Source organism: Montipora capricornis, chromosome 6, assembly GCF_036669925.1.
Source record: "Montipora capricornis isolate CH-2021 chromosome 6, ASM3666992v2, whole genome shotgun sequence".
In the NCBI taxonomy this organism is placed as follows: domain Eukaryota; kingdom Metazoa; phylum Cnidaria; class Anthozoa; order Scleractinia; family Acroporidae; genus Montipora; species Montipora capricornis.
Window position 1 is genome coordinate 19,206,935 of NC_090888.1, and position 17,951 is coordinate 19,224,885.

General features: G+C 41.2%; 2 protein-coding genes across 2 annotated transcripts in view; one reads left to right on the forward strand and one right to left on the reverse strand.

Moving 5' to 3' along the window:
- The window catches only part of LOC138051718 (45 kDa calcium-binding protein-like), an 11,394-nt gene extending 2,230 nt beyond the window's left edge, over positions 1-9,164 (forward strand). The window contains exons 2-4 of the mRNA XM_068897976.1: positions 2,749-2,936; positions 4,380-4,468; positions 7,715-9,164. Coding sequence (XP_068754077.1) covers positions 2,749-2,936; positions 4,380-4,468; positions 7,715-7,958 — 521 coding nt within the window. The 3' untranslated portion in view covers positions 7,959-9,164. The remainder of the gene's footprint in view (positions 1-2,748; positions 2,937-4,379; positions 4,469-7,714) is intronic.
- Positions 9,165-14,350: 5,186 nt separating this feature from the next.
- On the reverse strand, positions 14,351-17,949 carry LOC138051722 (signal peptidase complex subunit 1-like). The gene is made up of 4 exons (XM_068897981.1): positions 17,807-17,949; positions 16,527-16,586; positions 16,029-16,115; positions 14,351-14,571 (listed from the first exon to the last, which is right to left on the reverse strand). The coding sequence occupies exons 1-4, from the start codon at positions 17,840-17,842 to the stop codon at positions 14,464-14,466; spliced, it is 291 nt and encodes a 96-aa protein (XP_068754082.1). The 5' UTR covers positions 17,843-17,949; the 3' UTR covers positions 14,351-14,463.
- Positions 17,950-17,951: the final 2 nt, after the last annotated feature.

Sequence of the window (17,951 nt, forward strand, 5' to 3'; positions counted from 1 at the left end):
ATGTTTACGTGAGGAATAAAGGTAGGGGACACTTTTTGCCTGTATTCCCTTACGCACTTTGTCCCCTCTAGACCCAGTCAGCTGTACGAGTGTCACTTAAGAGATTTTCTTGTGTCTAATGCCAGATGATATTACTTGGCAATATCGAGGCTTGCTCAAGGGTGAAAGGGTAAATGTTGAGAAGAATAATAACCTCTTACTAACCCAGCGCAATGGTCGTACTGGGAATTATTGGCCAGCTCGGTCCGTTCAAACAACGACCAAGGGCCAATATTCCCCAGCACAGTTCCGAGCCAGTGAGCTTAGTAAGTTGTTATATACATGTATAGGTACATGTAGCATTTTTTTCTTGGAGCAATCAACCTGACACTTCTCCTCTTAGTGAATGTTCATAATCTTTGTTTTCCATCAGTGAACATTGAATAGTAACCTTTTACCTGTAAAAATAAATTCTGCTTGCTATAATTGTACTGTTTTGATGAAAACATAATTCTGCTTTAAAAAAAAATTATGGAAATGGACTGTTTCCATGGTAATGGTCTGTACTGTAGAATCCCGACTGAAAACCAGGAAATCTGAGTGCTCCATTTAGCGTGAGAATTCCTTGCGATATAATAAGAGGACATATTCTTAAACTTATTGGTCAGTGCATCACATTGTAATTTGTTATTTTGTAATCTTGAATATTTAACAATTATTCACCGAGACAAAGTCGAGGTGAATATTCACCGATAATCACTGAGCCTGAGGCGAATAATTGTTTTAGTATAAATACACAGGTGATTATTTCAAAAAAGAGAAAAAAAACATTTCAACGCGAAATCATCTTCACTTACAGTGGCAAAACGACTACTGGCAGCCATTTTGTCCGTCGAGGTGATTATCGGCTGATAATCCGAAATAGCGAGCCAATGAGAGCGCACGATTTTGTATAATCACCTGTGTATTTATACTAAAAATTATTAGGCTTCCCTGCTAGCAGAGGTGTCTTTTCTTGTGCTTTTGCCGAGCTGACAAGTACGGGAAAAGAGACCCCTGCTATGGGTCGATGAACGCACTGTGTTGAACATGCACAGCATTTACTTAGCTACCGAATCCTTAAGTAATTTTTCATGTTGTGTGGGCTCCCTTAACAACAGCGGACTTACTGTAAAGGAATGTGCAGGACACAGCAGAGTCAAGTCACATTTGACAAACATATCAAGGGGCATGTGGAGTGTCATCCAAGGTTGTGGATGGCGGGTGGATCAAAATGAGTTTCAACACATGGAAGAGGTGTCTTTTCCCATACTCATCAGTCAAGCAAACACAAAAAGAAAACAGGCCTCTGCTAGTAGGAAAATGTTGAGGTTAACTATCAATAGAGTTATTTCAGTAGAGTTATGACTTAGAGTTAGAGTTAACGACTGCCAAAATCCTGAATTCAAGATTTTGGAAGTCAAATCTTGAATTCCAAAATCTTGAATTCAGGATTTTGGCAGTCCAAAATCGTGAATTCAGGATTTTGGAAACTTAACTCCAACTCTATGACATAACTCTATGAAAATAACTCTAAGAATAGCTGTCCCCGAAAATGTTTGAGTTTTTTTTTTTTAGTTGATTAAATTAAATTTGATTTAAATTCTCGTTATTCAATTTTTGCATTTGTCTCGGAAGCAATCCCATAGTTTGAAAAATCATAAACAGATTTATACAAGGCTGAAGGCCATTGCAGAATACTTGGCCACACTACACCATATGATACAATGCATTATTTCACACAACTGATGAACAACGCAGTCTTTCTTGAATGTGTTTGAAGATACATGTATGACCTTTTTTAGGAGTAGATGTTTGGAAGTGGATTGTTTCCATATGTTGTATGTTGTCTCATTTACCGAAGCTGGAAGGGAAATAGAGCTGCTGCAGCTCCTTTAACCCTCTCCACCTTATTTGATGCCCTATTAACCAGCAAAATCACCAGGCATTAGCCTAAGGAAAATCTGTATCTTAGGATTTGAATGCATAAAACGCAAAATTACCCCTTATCTCTGGGCTAGTTTACAATAGTGGCACAAGAATAAGCACTAGAGACATGTTCGCACTCATCAGACTGTAGTTTATGAATGTCTTCTGTCCCAAAAAGTTTTGATTATCAATTAGGCACTATCAAAAATACCATAATATTCTTTGTTTGCCCCTCCAAAATTTTGCATAAGCAATGTTTCCAGTTTCTCTTGGGACCATTGTTAAGTCCCAAGAGAAAATAAAAACAATGCTTATGCAAAATTTTGGTTGGACAAACAAAGAGTATTATGGTATTTTTTATCGTGGCTAATACCTTTGCATGTTGCTGCTTGTCGTTATTCTGTATACCTTCTATTAAATTTTGCAAATCAGCCATAACGTTGGAGTACCACATCAAAGGCATGATGTGATTGACAAGGGTTTATAACGTTTTGGGGATTGTCTTTTTAATGATCTGCCAACCATTAGTCTGAATTTATTGATAGCTGTAAAAAAAAAAAAAATAAAAATAATGATAGTAATAATAATAATAATAAATAATAATAATAATAATAATAATAATATTTAATAATAATAATAATAATAATAATAATAATAATAATAATAATAATAATAATAATGGTCGCCTGTTGAATTTTGCGCTGAATTAGAAGAGGAATTTAAGAAGTTAGAAACAAATCCTTGACATTGCCCCCTAAATACCCTTTGCAAATCACCAAATGATTTTCCTTCCTTTTCCAGACGACCTTGGTAACCCCATGGAGCCTATGGCACAACAGTACAACAAGTTTCGCCGAGGAGACATGGACTTAGATGATCGACTTGGCGAAATGGAGTTTCTTTACGTTCTGCACCCTGAGAACAACCCTCAGAGCATTAAAGACTTGGTGGATGATATGATCATGACCTTTGATGTCAGCCAGGATAAGGTACATGTACATTTGTGTAAAGTGAAAATATGAATTTTTTTTTTTTTTCGAGGAAGCGCTTCAGGGGAATTCACGAGGGGAATTGGGTGAGATCTCGGTCCATTTCGCTCTCGGCTGGCTTTGCAGCTTACTATGGAGTCTCCATGAAACCCTCAGCTCAAAGAAGGCAATTGGTTTTTGGACCTTTTCAAAAGCAACCCTGTCCGAGGCTCTGTTTATGCAAATAAGCTTTCTTCATTCTGAAAAGAGGGATGTTGGCAGTGTCACTCGCTCAGAAAATGAGGCAGAAGAGTCGAAAGACTGAAGTCAAAGTACATACCCCACCCATCTAATCACAACAAACGACTAATCATCAGTCTACACGTACACGTACATGTAAGTGAGGCACTTGAGCTATAGTGCAGAGTGCAGAAAAAACATGTACAACCAAGTCACTATGATCCTGCCTCTAATTGGCTGAGAGTGCGCAATGCTTCCTTTTTTGGCGATCACCAAACTTTGTAAGGTAAAAAAAGGGAAAAGGAAACGCCCTATGAGGGATGTTTGCTATTGGCTGGGAAAAATCCGCAAATTTCACCAAAAGAATGGGATGAAATGGTTTCCATGTGGCATTTCCAAACTTTGGCTATCGTGGTTTGCCCCTACGTTTCGGAGGATCACCTGGTTTGGAGCAACCGTCCCAACTCCAGATAACAATCCATTTGCAGGGTTGTCATTAAGTTTTGAAGCAGGTGTACAATGTAACACATGATATTTCACACGTAACATGTACATGTAAATACATGGGCTCCCTCAGAAAATTCTTCAAATTAGTCCCTCGGAAATGCATTTACCAGCCCTCTGAGGTGCAATCAATCAAAAATTGATGAAAATAAAACAGGGCAAAAAGATAAACTTCACATTGAATAAAAATATTTACTAACCGTGTGGAAATGGTCGTGCATCACAGAACCGTGAAAGATGGTCAGCGGAATCCCATTTATATCAACTACGGTGCATTGATATTGATTTTGTAGCTGAAAATGGCGTAGGAATCCAACAACGATCGATCGGGGCTGTTCTCCAAAGGTTTTTACAGAAAATGTTTGGATTTTTACCAAAAACACGTCTAAGAATCAGGAAGACAGACAACACAAGGCAGTAATTGTATTTTCTTTAGAATCTGAATGTTTATAGATAAATTTCAATTTGCTTTGCGCCATGAATATTCATTCTGCAGCAACCATCACCCGTAAAATTGACGACTGGGCTCAGCCGTAAGAGGTATTACGGGCAACGGCCCCTTATGACAGCCCTGATTTGTACTTGCGGTACCTTTCCATTTAAACGTTTGTTATTATCATAACCCGGAAACTGAACTTTCCGGGTTTTTACTATGAACAAGGACTTTTGGTCAAGCGAAAACGCCCAGTTGATGTTGATGTTCATTCCTACTATCCGTAGGTGCTAACAAAGAACGAGTTTATTCGTCTGCCTCCTGGGGAAGTCGACTCACCGGAAGAAGCCGATAGTGACCAAGAATACGTCAAAGAGTGAGTACGGTTTAAATTTGTCTATTAAAGGCACCCGGTTGTTTCTGCCATCCATGAACTGTCAATTATTTGCGAGTTACGGCGCACTGGCATGCTAGTTAAGGTAGAGTATATTCTTTCTTGAAGAGGCCGTGCTTCGTTCGTTCCGCGTCGAGAGTACAGACGTTTTGGAGGTCGTAGGTTCAATCCTGCGTGCGACTCTGATTTCCTTTTTCTTTCCTTCGCCCCTTGCCAAGCAACCAGAACGTCAGCTTTCTGAAGTGCACATTACCCATGACCGTTATTATTAGAGAATTACGACCTTTCGCCTATTTCGTGAACTACACACATTCGCAGAGTTTTGCTTTGTTTTCTTTTGTTTTGTTGTCTTGGTAATTGTTTGCAACTACTAGTCTAATTTCGGAAACTACTCCGAAGGGCCGGAAAATCATGATTCCCTGTATTCCAGGGCCGGTGCGTCGAACGTCCCGCAACTTTCCTTGCCCTTTTCGGGTATCACAATTCCCTGTGTAACGTGACATCGTAACGCCATCGACAACTATTGATTAACCCTTTCACAGCCGGCTTTGCTCAACAGGGCGCGCAAGGTGGTATAGGTATTGTTCAGCGAGTTCGCGAGGTGTTCTGGGTAACTTGAGTTACGAGGCAGCAAGCCACAAGGAGCCTCGATATCGAAGGTTCGGCATAGCGATTGAAGGTGAGTAATTTTCGAATATTTACGGCGATTCCTTTTACTCTGAAAATCATAGTGTATCATATAGAAAATCATATTATTATATACGTACCGAGATTAACACTCCAAAAAGGATCGAGATAAAAATAGTCTCTTTGCGCTAGAGAAGCCAGCTGATTGGTCATACGATTTTTTTTCACTAGTGAAAAACGACGTATCGACGCTCTGATTGGCTATATCGTTATTTTCACTAGTGAAAAGTTGTGAAGGATCGTTAAACTCACTCGTTCGCTTCGCTCACTCGTTCGTTTACGCGATCCTTCACAACTCGTGAATAAAAATCGTACGCATTCACCAACCATGAAGTAATCTATATTTGCCTGTGTCAGAAATCGATTTTTCATGTAATTGCTTTCTGAGCTGAGGTTGCGTCTAGCAGTTTGTGGGCCGAGTTTGTCGTCCCTGTTTCTGATTTGTGCCTAAGAAATCTGAAAAATTTCTGACCCAGGCTATACGATTTTCTAACCAGATACTATAATCTTTGATTTTCAAAATAAAACGAATCACTGCAAGTATTCGAAAATTACTCACCTTCAATCACTATGCTGAACTGCTCTTCGATATCGATGCTTCTTGTGACTTTCTGCTCGTGACTTAAGTTACCCAGAACCCCTCGCGAACTCGGTGAGCAATACCGATACCACCTTGCGCGCTCGGTTGAGCTAATCGAGATTGCTTTTCCCTCCGCAACATCTACCAATTTACATATTGCCCCTTTTTGCGCGGAGGCTTCTAGGTTGCCTCCTCGGGTTTTGGCCTGTGGGCCGGGCCAAAACCCTGCGGGGGCAATAATCAGTGATCCGATTGTATTATTTCAGGCGGGGACAGATGTAGTGAAAACTGTTACTGGTTAAAGTGTCAAATTGACGCACAAGGCGAGTGCTCTCACGCCAGTGCCAATGTTTTGCTTGTTACATTCGTTGATATACCTATGGCCTTTTTTCTACCTTAATTTAGGGCTCAACCTAGTTGACCAGTCTGTGACTTACAGAAATGGGTATATCAACTGAGTTGATATGGTAAAGTGACCACCGTAGAGAAATTTGAAAGCTGGCGTTTCGAGCGGTAGCGTTCGTGTGAGCCAAAGGCTAACGTTCTGACGAAAGACCAGCTTTCAAATTTATCTATTTAAATCAATTTACCATATCAATTCAGTCGATAAATCCATTTCTGTGTTTCAGTTCCCCACCGACGCTGCACCACAGTTTCTTTAGAAACTATCTTTACTATCTTAGGGCCGATTTACACGATACGATTTTGTCGCATGCGACAAGCTCACGACAGGTCTACGACATGACTTACGATTGTCGCATCGTTTTAAAACATGTTTTAAAATGCTACGACATTTTTTCTGACGTACACGACAATCGTAAATCATGTCGTGGGCCTGTCGTAAGCCGTTGTCGCATGCGACAAAGTCGTACCGTGTAAATCGGCCCTTACAAATTCAGACTATCGAGCATATACTGCTCCCCTATTCTCTACACTAGTATTAGTTTTTACTACATCTGCTCCCGCCGAAGATAGTATGAAAGGCATTTGAGATACGTTTAAATTATGTACTCAAGATGTCGCCCCTGTTTCTGATTTGTGTCCGGAAAAAAATCAGGTTCTGAACCAGGCAACTCGATTTGCATCAGATCTGATTCAAAGTTTGACTTTTCAATCGCTAACCCGAATAGCATATGCACACTTAAGTTCCTCCTTGCGAGTTTCTACTTCGTGACTCCTAAAACACCTTGGTCGTGTAGAACAATACCAATACCACTTGCGCGCCCGTTTTATCAATACCGATACCACCTTGTGCCCCCGGTCGAGGAAATCGAGATTGATTGCCCCTACAATATCTACCAATTGATACATTTACCCTTTTTACGCGGGGGCTTCGAGGTTTCCCCCTCGGGCCAAAGTCTGCGTGGGTAATTAGGAATTTTAGATATTTTTTAAGCTAATACGCTTGAAATTGCTAAATTTGTGTTTGGCTTCCACAGTGATCTTCTGCCTCCACTCTTTCTCTATCTGTTTACGGCATACAGTCAAATTCGAAGATATGACACAAGGACAGCCAGTAAATTATCGAGTGCATTCCTGTCGTACTAACATCAAGAAATTCATAATTCTTTACCAAGGACCAACAAACTGGAATTTTCTTCCTGTATCTATGGCAAAGTGGTCAGGCCGTCCTATCTTTAAGAACAAAAAGTACTAGAGTTTTTAATGAAAATATTTTCTGATTTATCATAACTGCGAGGATCATGGCTTCACTTGATGAATTACCCTTCGCGCACACCTTCGCAGCCCTTATTTCTTATCATATTGTGATGTCGAGGTGGCCTCTTTTGTAGCCTTGGTGGTTTCTTGAGGTCGCCTCGCCAAACAACATACTGTACTCTAAAATTCTTTTAAATATCAAGGCTAATAAACGATGATGATGATTGTGAAACTAAAACCCTTCATCCTGTCTGTGACTTAGTCGAGTATGACTGGTGAATCTCCTGTGATTTTCCTCTTAGGCGCGAGGAAGAATTTGCTTCAATGGACGAAAACGGCGACGGTGTAGTCACACAAGAAGAGTTGGCAAAGTACCTGGATCCAACACACGAACAGCGCGCTATCAGCGAAGCGAAATATCTTATAACAATGGCGGATCGAGACCGCGACGGTTACATGTCAGAGAAAGAAATGCTGATGAACTATCAGCTATTTACGGGAAGTAGCATGGCCAATTATGCTGGCTACTTACACGACGAATTTTAGGACAATTGCTTCGCTTTTGTGCAGAACAAACATCGTTTCTTACTTGTTTTAAAGGGTTTTAAGAAATGGCGGCTGGGTATTCTGAGGTCCACCACAAGGACAGTCATTTCCGCAACTATCTGGTCTGGTTCCTCGCGAGCGCCGGCTTCTTTCTCGAAACAGCTGCTGGTATTCGAGCCTTGGAAAGTCGTTAATTAAGCACAGGCGCTTCTGTCCGATGACAGCATCCAGAGTCGAGTGCTTTCCCTTTCAGTCAAAACTACCCGCGGCCAAGAATAAGGAAGTTTACTTTCTGTGCTTCAAACGTTTCCCTAAAAACCGATGTTCACAACCATATATCTGGTAAAAATAATTTGCTTTTCGTTGCACTGTGTCAGCGAAGGGTCTGGGAACCAAATTTCCGCCAAGTGTTTTTATAGGCTGTATTATCACCCGCCGTTTCGGAAAATGAGCCTGCACAGCACACCCCCGAAAAACCGAACCTGAATGATCTGCGGAAATCGAGCCTAGTGTCTTTAGTTTTGTTAAAATTTCGACTTGGAATATTGCGCCTTTCATCTCGGTTGGCAGCTCATATTGTACGATCGCATCAATTGTTTCCAATCGCGTTGAGTAGCGAAATTTCCAAGCATAATAACGTCCAGAATTTTCAAAATTTAATCAACAATCGTTCCATGCGCTCATGTAGGATATGAAGATGGTTTTATCCAAGTTAGCTCCGAACGCCTCGTTGCCTACATGTATATAGGCTCGACTGACCAGCCGTTATGTGCGCCCGCGTTACTCCGCGCACACCACAGCTTTATCACAGGTCCAGCCAATTGTATTTTCTCCCAATCAGAAAGTCGCCTGCCTGCCAAATACAAAATACAATTGGGTGAATACAAAATGCAATTGCGACGGGTACTACATGACGGACAAACGAGTGCGGATCAGTGATCTAGCCGTTCGATGGGAGGAGGCTATTAACCGCACTTCCAAAACGGCTGGAATTCGAGCCTAACGTGTGTATTGACCATCTCTTTTCCATCGTTCATGGAGATAATTGTTGCTAAATGCTTTATCCCGAGTTTCCTTATTAACTTCAATCCAAGTTTTACCTCCAAATCGCTCTTTGCTAGTTAATTACACCATTCTCACAATAAAGAATAATATAAAATAAATATCGAAAGGAATAAAGACATTCTGAGTTTTATAAAAGGAAAACGCTCGTTAGTTGCTGCTTGTAGTGTCTCCTTTCCTGTGATGCAATTCATCGTGCAATGTAGTTATTAATGTTTTGCGGGAGTAGTTTGCTGACAATAGGCCATTTTACAGCTGTTTGCTCAGCGACCTAGCCTGTGAATGGTTGCGAGGCTGCCGGTGACCTTGTATTGATATAGCCCCCACTGCTTTTATAATGTAAATTGTGTTGTTGTAATTTCTAATTAGCCCGTATTAACATTACAAAAGCATGAACGTTCGTATCAAAACAGGGTCACCAGCAGCCTCGCTTCCATTCTTAGGCCAGGTAACTTAGCTACATCTGTAAAATGGTTTATTCTCTATTTTCACATTCCCCATAACACTCTTTGTAGTATCTGATCTGACTGAGCGGACCCTTTTATCAGGTGGGGGCAGCAAACATATCGTGAGGCATGCGGTTTGAAGAGTCCCGTCCTAGGTTGTGGACGGCGGTTGGGTAACAGAGAGTTTCGACCCATGGCAGACGTCTCTTTTCCTGTACAATGCAAAAAAAAAAAAAAAAAGAAAAAAAACCAAACCTCTGCCAGCAGGGAAACTCAAGGCGCACACTCAATGGAACATTGCAACACTAGAGTTTTGAAGAAAGCAACCGTGGACAATCTTCCCGTCGGTGTACGTTGGATCAATGGCTTGATCTGATCGGCGTAATTACAAGTTGAGAAACTAAATATGTTAAGCAAGAGCTGATACAACGTATATTTGATTTTTGTGGTGTACTATATTTCGGCTGGCCTAAAGGAGATGAAATAATAAACTGAAATCTAATACGTTTCTTCGCGGATATTAAGACCGTTGGGATCAATTGTCCTGCCTTTTGAAATTAAAAAAAAGCTTCCCTGGCCTTACGGATGGAGTCTCTGTTAGAAAATATTTTTTCGATAGGAATTAATTGTATGTCCTTAGAGATGCTGTGGGGAGAGGAGAGGAAATGTTCTGCGACTGTGGTAGGTTTGGATTTGGTGTTAGCGTTATCTAAAGTGCGGCGGTGTTCATTAAAACGGTCTTTTAAACGTCAGGATGGTTTGGCCTGCTGAAGAGGGAACAATTACACGTCACCTATCGAAACTGGACTGGAAACCCCTAAGAGACCACAGAGATGCAGCCACCTTATGTCTTTTCTACCAAGGACTTAACCAACTGGCGAACATTTCAACAAACAATCTATCCCAACCCTCAAGACATTCCCGTCATATGCATAATAAACACTTTAACGTTCCTTTTGGCAGAACTAATATTTTCAAATTTAATTTTTTGCCTAGAGCAATTAGGCTGTCGAATATATAGATTACCTTCTTTTGCAGTAAATTCTAAGTTGGACATCGCCGCTTTCGAGGTCCTAGTCAAGGAAATATAATTTCTCATGCGCTGTGCATATATATTCAAATTTGTAGGTTGCACTTATCATTAAAGTGAAGTGAAGTGAAAGAAAAGCTCACAATGCCGGATTACATATAGTTGTTACACATATCAGATATCAGAATTCTTTAGATATATTTTAAGGACTGATAACCAAAGGTCCGCTCAAGCTTAAAGTGCCCTATATGATCGCCCTATATGTAAAGGAATCCAGGTGGCCCTCAGATTCCAGATCCCCAGTCCATGGGATTCCGGATCTCGAACGGTGGATTCCGTTCCCCGAGTCGTGGATTCCGGATTCCAAGCTCACGGGTTCCATCGAAATAGATCCTGGATTCCATCGAAATCCGTGAATTCTGGATTCCGGATTCCAAAGCCTCACATTTACTGGATCCCCGAATTCCTGCACATCTGGCGATGATGAAGTTTCGTACTTTTGAAATTCGGATTAGAATGAAATGAAGTTGAAAATATCATCGCAGTAAGTTGAGCAGCTTAAGCACTTGCAAAAGAAGGCCGAAAAAATCCTACAAGGAAAGGTTACGTTTATAGAAACGTTGGCCGTGTAGCACTTATATCCTAAACAAAGTTAACTGAATAGAGGGTAATGTGAAGTGCTAGATTTCTATCCCATATGAACCATGTGAGCGTTAGCCCTACTGATGGAAATGGGCCCACACAAGGACAGAGAAAAACTCTGACCAGGGTGGGAATTGAACCCACGACCCTCGGGCTAGATCTCCGCCGCTCTACCGACTGAGCTACAAGGTCAGTCGACGGGAGCAGGCCGTGGGAACTGAAGACGCCAAAGTCACCTCAATGGACATGTACAAGTACAAGGAAAGGTTACGTTTATAGAAACGTTGGCCGTGTAGCACTTATATCCTAAACAAAGTTAACTGAATAGAGGGTAATGTGAAGTGCTAGATTTCTATCCCATATGAACCATGTGAGCGTTAGCCCTACTGATGGAAATGGGCCCACACAAGGACAGAGAAAAACTCTGACCAGGGTGGGAATTGAACCCACGACCCTTGGGTTAGATCTCCGCCGCTCTACCGACTGAGCTACAAGGTCAGACGGGAGCAGGCCGTGGGAACTGAAGACGCCAAAGTCACGGCAATGGACATGTACAAGTACAAGGAAAGGTTACGTTTATACAAACGTTGGCCATGTAGCACTTATATCCTAAACAAAGTTAACTGAATAGAGGGTAATGTGAAGTGCTAGATTTCTATCCCATATGAACCATGTGAGCGTTAGCCCTACTGATGGAAATGGGCCCACACAAGGACAGAGAAAAACTCTGACCAGGGTGGGAATTGAACCCACGACCCTCGGGCTAGATCTCCGCCGCTCTACCGACTGAGCTACAAGGTCAGACGGGAGCAGGCTGAGCAGGCCGTGGGAACTGAAGACGCCAAAGTCACGGCAATGGACATGTACGTCCATTCAGTTAACTTTGTTTAGGATATAAGTGCTACACGGCCAACGTTTCTATAAACGTAACCTTTCCTTGTACTTGTACATGTCCATTGAGGTGACTTTGGCGTCTTCAGTTCCCACGGCCTGCTCCCGTCGACTGACCTTGTAGCTCAGTCGGTAGAGCGGCTGAGGTGGAGCCCGAGGGTCGTGGGTTCAATTCCCACCCTGGTCAGAGTTTTTCTCTGTCCTTGTGTGGGCCCATTTCCATCAGTAGGGCTAACGCTCACATGGTTCATATGGGATAGAAATCTAGCACTTCACATTACCCTCTATTCAGTTAACTTTGTCGAAAAAATCCTAGCCTCCTTCGCAGCCGTTTTTAGGCTCGTCCCTCCCGGGACGAGCCTAAAAACGGATCGAAGGAGGCTAGGATTTTTTCGGCCTTCTTTTGCCAGGGCCTTCTTTTGCCTTCTTCTTCACCCGCCAGGGTGTTGACCTACTCAAGCTTTGATACTGACGCTTCTTTTCTTCTTAAGTTTCCCAGATGAAAAAAATCTTAGTTCTCAGACGGGAGCAGGCTGAGCAGGCCGTGGGAACTGAAGACGCCAAAGTCACGGCAATGGACATGTACGTCCATTCAGTTAACTTTGTTTAGGATATAAGTGCTACACGGCCAACGTTTCTATAAACGTAACCTTTCCTTGTACTTGTACATGTCCATTGAGGTGACTTTGGCGTCTTCAGTTCCCACGGCCTGCTCCCGTCGACTGACCTTGTAGCTCAGTCGGTAGAGCGGCGGAGCCCGAGGGTCGTGGGTTCAATTCCCACCCTGGTCAGAGTTTTTCTCTGTCCTTGTGTGGGCCCATTTCCATCAGTAGGGCTAACGCTCACATGGTTCATATGGGATAGAAATCTAGCACTTCACATTACCCTCTATTCAGTTAACTTTGTCGAAAAAATCCTAGCCTCCTTCGCAGCCGTTTTTAGGCTCGTCCCTCCCGGGACGAGCCTAAAAACGGATCGAAGGAGGCTAGGATTTTTTCGGCCTTCTTTTGCCAGGGCCTTCTTTTGCCTTCTTCTTCACCCGCCAGGGTGTTGACCTACTCAAGCTTTGATACTGACGCTTCTTTTCTTCTTGAGTTTCTCAGATGAAAAAAATCTTAGTTCTCAGCGTAATTACAAAGAGCTTTGTTGGTCTATAAATCCATTCATGGCCTTGCCCCGGAGTATTTACTTTCCAAACTTGCGAATCGTAATGATATCACGCCATATTCACTCCATGATTCTGCCAATAAACTTGCTGTTCCTTTACCACGCACAAACCATTTTCGAAATGTTTTTATTACAGTGGGGCGGTTCTCTGGAACACTCTGCACTAGTATGTCAGGAAAGCTGAATCTCTGATTTTTTTTTCGAACTGCCTTAATTAGCTTAGTAATAGACACGGCATTCATGGAAACCAGGTTTTAATATTGGCATAATAGTATTTTAGATAGATTTTATTGTAAGCATATTATATAATTTTTATCCTGGTAGTTTATAGTTTTGAATTTTTTGTGTAATTTTATGCCTTTAGCCTGATGAATTTTTTTACCGTGGATGAATAAAGAATACTTGCTTACTTACTTACTTACTTACTTACTTACTTACTCACTTACTTACTAGCAGATATGGACCCTCTTTCACCCCCCCCCCCCCCATGAAAATAAGCATTCTTTTGATTAAGGTAATACAAATTGTTCTTGGTTGTAAAAAAACTTCACTTGACACTCAAGTCTAACTTTACTTTTTCTTCTTATTGAATATTAATACGAGAAAGTTTGGTTATAAAGGAAAGGAAAGGAATTTTATCAACGTGGCTAGTCGTTCTAGCGCTGGCACACTAATTGGAGACCCTCTGAACTGAAATTAACAATTAAAGCAAATCAAGTCAAATGTTGGTTTTTGAGGAGAGGGGAAACCGAAGTACCTGGAGAAAACCTCTCGGTGCAGAGTAGAGAACCAACAAACTCAACGCACATAAAAAAGCAAGTGCTCTGACCACTGCGCCATCCCTGCACCCCAAAAGAAAAAAAATCTTATGAAGCCTTGTAGTCAAGTAAACTTTCAACAATGCATTTTCCAATCTGTAATGGGGGTCCAAATCCGTGAGGGGGGACTTAATCTGGTAGCAAATTTAGTCCGCCGGGGGTCTAGGGGGGGGGGAGGGGGGGGGGGAAACCAGTCTGAGTTCATTGACAGGCTGGCCTCATGTAAGTGCATAAAAAGAAATGCATGGAGGCTGATACGGAGTCATGCAGTTCTGAGTTTGTCTGGGCCAACTTTGAATTTATAGGATGGATGCAATTAAAAGAAAGTTAACCTAGTAGTTTTGAATGACATTTATTTTACGGTATTTCTGTTACACATGGATCAAGATAATATACGCTGAAGCTAGGTTGCATTTAAACTCGAACAGAGCACAATGACTTTTTAAACGTTATTTCCTTTTCTTTCCACCATCTCTCTTAGTATCTGATTTTTCTGGGCGTGGTCTCTGCCAATCCAGCGGATGGTTTCTGTACATCGGCCAAGGGGGTAAAACCAGCTGAGGAGAAGAAAGTACATGTAAATTGCATTGCACATTTCTGTCATCAAGAGACACGACTTTGTTATTAGCTAAGGGTTTTTGCCAGCGATGCAAGCATGCACACTAATAACATACGTGTATACAAATGCAATAACTTGTGGTCAACAAGAGTATTTTGTCCCAAGGAAAGGTATTGCTGGTTTTCACTCACGTGATCAACAGCCATGTTTTTCAACGAAAACAAAAGAAAGCGTTTGCATAATAATAGAGTTAAATTCCCGGAGGATTTGGTCGGGGCACCAACATGGTCGCCTTTTCTTTGTTTAAGGGCACCAACATGGCGGTCGTGACGTCATGTGAAAACCGAGAATTGTAGCTTACAATAATAATTGGGTTGCCAGTGAAAACCAACCCAATAAACCTCCGTATTTGTGGCAAACTGCAAACACTGATTTGAGAATTTGCTATTTGTCCAGACTCATTGAAACCTTATTGATTTCAGCTATTCTCTCGCTTGTTAGCCACAGTTTGTACTAAAAAGAGAGAAAATAAGCAATATTATTTAAACCAGCATTTTCATGTTTTTGTTAAAAACAACAACAACAACAGCCACCTGTCGTTTGCTGCCAGCATCTCTGCATTAAAGCAAGCAGTACTTTTGGGAACCCGTAACAAGTTACATCACTGATTCTTTCCCAGGTACTGGTACACACATAGTCGACCCTTGTGGGTGTGTTTTATGTCAGACCAGAAACCCATAAGGGCTGAAACGTGTAACGGCCCCTTGCGTTCTGGAAAACAAGCTTCTGAATATTCAATTTGCTAAGTACCATATTTGGAACAACAAGAGCGAGGGGTTTCCAAATATGGTACTTAGCACTGAAACATTCAACCAATCAGTTTGCACTGAATATTCGGAAGCTGTGAACGCGCGTTACCCGTTTCAACCCTTATGGGTTTCTGGTCAGACTCTATACATAATTATGAAATAATTCCAATGTGCCTTTTAGAACTTTGCAATATTACAACTGTAGCCACACCACACAACCACCATACACAGGCCACCTATTTGTCAGCATCATACCGCCCACTACCAGACTACTATGCTGGAGATAGTGGGTTACCTCCCTCCTGACTATTAATCTTTCAGGAGTGAGGGTTTTAAAATAACTGATGAAGTAGAAAAGCACTGCCTTTGTTTGCAAATGGTAAGATTTTCGAGTCTTTCCTGACAACAACTACATGTAGAAATCATAAACCCAGTTTCTCAACTCTTGTTCATAAAATTCTGTGTGACAATTTTTATTCCTCCTCAATTTTTACTTTCAACCTGTACCAATGGTGATGATAGCCTAAAAGAAGTGGTAGAAATTGCTGGAACTTCTTATTCCCATTCCACAGGAGTACAAGAAAACATTGGGGCAGGAGCACATTCTACTACTATTTACAAGTCAACAATTTCCTTCATTTCTTACCAAACAACTCAATATAAACCCAGCAGCAAGGACTAAAATTGTTGCACTAAACTGTTGAATGTAGTAACCCCAAAGGAAACCAGCAGTCTGCAATCAACAAAAGATACATGTACAGTACATGGATCACAAACAAAGATGAAACTATTCCTTTGCTATGAACTACTGCGTACGGGGACTTTAGGTCTGCCATTGCCTGACCGGGATGTATTTTTTTTTTAATTTGCTGGGCTACTGATCAGTAAACAGCTGCAAACATTTAACTTACGAAAAACCATGTTTATATATAATACAAACAGTGCAGCAATACATGTATTATGCAAACAGCTGATTGACAGCATTAATTTTGTTGATAACCCTACACTGTACAAGTATAATCAATGGAATTCGTCAATAATCAAATTATGCATACAGCTGATTGACAACATTAATTTTGTGTTACCCTACACTGTACATGTACAGGTGTATAATCAATGGAACCTTTCCTATAATCAAGCTTACCCCAAAAGATATAATGATACCATGGAAGATTCTTTCTGCTAGTTTCTGTCCTTCATAGTCCTATTTAAAGACAAAAAATTACAGAGTTATTACTAAAACTGATAAAACAGCAATTCCTGCATAGCATGGACAGGACCATCTGAACCTTTGTCCGGGGCTGAATATTAATATTATTTATTTTTTAATTTCCTGCAGAACCAAGAAAACTTGGTACTTCAAAGACATGAGATAGCAATGAAGCCACACAGTTGCCAGTTCTCAACTGTGTGACCTCATAGCTCAGTTAGTAGAGCATTTGCCCTGGAGGATGGAATATCATCGCAGAGGTCATACATTGTAGGTTTGAATCCCGTTGGACAGGGTTCATGCTGGAGTTTGTAAATAAAATCCAGGGGTATTCAAGGAGTTTCCAAAAACCACAAATTGAGTTTTCAATTCAAGGAGTGTTTGAAAGAAGATTTCTACGCAATACATCGTGTTTTAGTGTTTTCTTTGCTGAAAAAGCCTCCCTTGATATTCTTCCCACATCCTGTGAGTTAAGTGCATGGACAGGGATGTTAATTTTTTCATTTAATGTTTCCCCAATAGTCAAATTTGGTCTCAATTTAAATAAAGTATCTCTAACTTAGCACGAGGCAATCTCAAGAATCTTTCAAGCAAGCAGTTTCCCACCAAATCTCATTCTCGTCACCAGAGCCTTGGATCGACCCAAGGCTCTGGGAAACTCTCTGTAGGAGAACATGCACCGTAGGGCTCTTATAGCCACAAAAATTAGCTATTTGAACCTTACGGCACTTGCATACTTTTCATGCTAACATGAACGCACCAATTAAAGATGCTTTTGATTGTTCTTTATGAAAACCAATGAGAAGACACTTTGTTTCAGAGCTCTACTCCTGACTGAGGGAGAGAAGAGCTCTGGGGTCGAGATTGACCAAATCCCTTTTTTGAAGTCCAAAATGAAATTCCAGGGCTTTTCAAGGTCTTCAAAGATCGAGTAGCACGAACCCTGGTTGGAGACATCAGGTGTCTATAAAGTGACAATTGCTTTGAAATTGCCCAATAAAGAGCGAGGATCACTCTGTTCTTTCCTCTTACAATACTCGTATAAGTTCGTACAATTGGGGCTATGGCTCCATTTGTACTAACACTGTGACATCATCCTAGCCATCATACGTGTATATACAATGGAAGCTTTAATACTGTGGATGATTACAACTGGGTTGAATTCATCCTTTGCCAGAGAAAGCTACAAAAAGAAGATATCAAAATTAACTTACCATATGAACTGGAATGCGTTTGACCCAGTTCCACATCGTTACAGTTTCAATCTAGACTAGGGACAACTCTTCCAAATAATACAATCGATTCAAATAAAAATACACGTCTGACTTAAGGTGATATGAAAAAGCAATCTTTTAATCC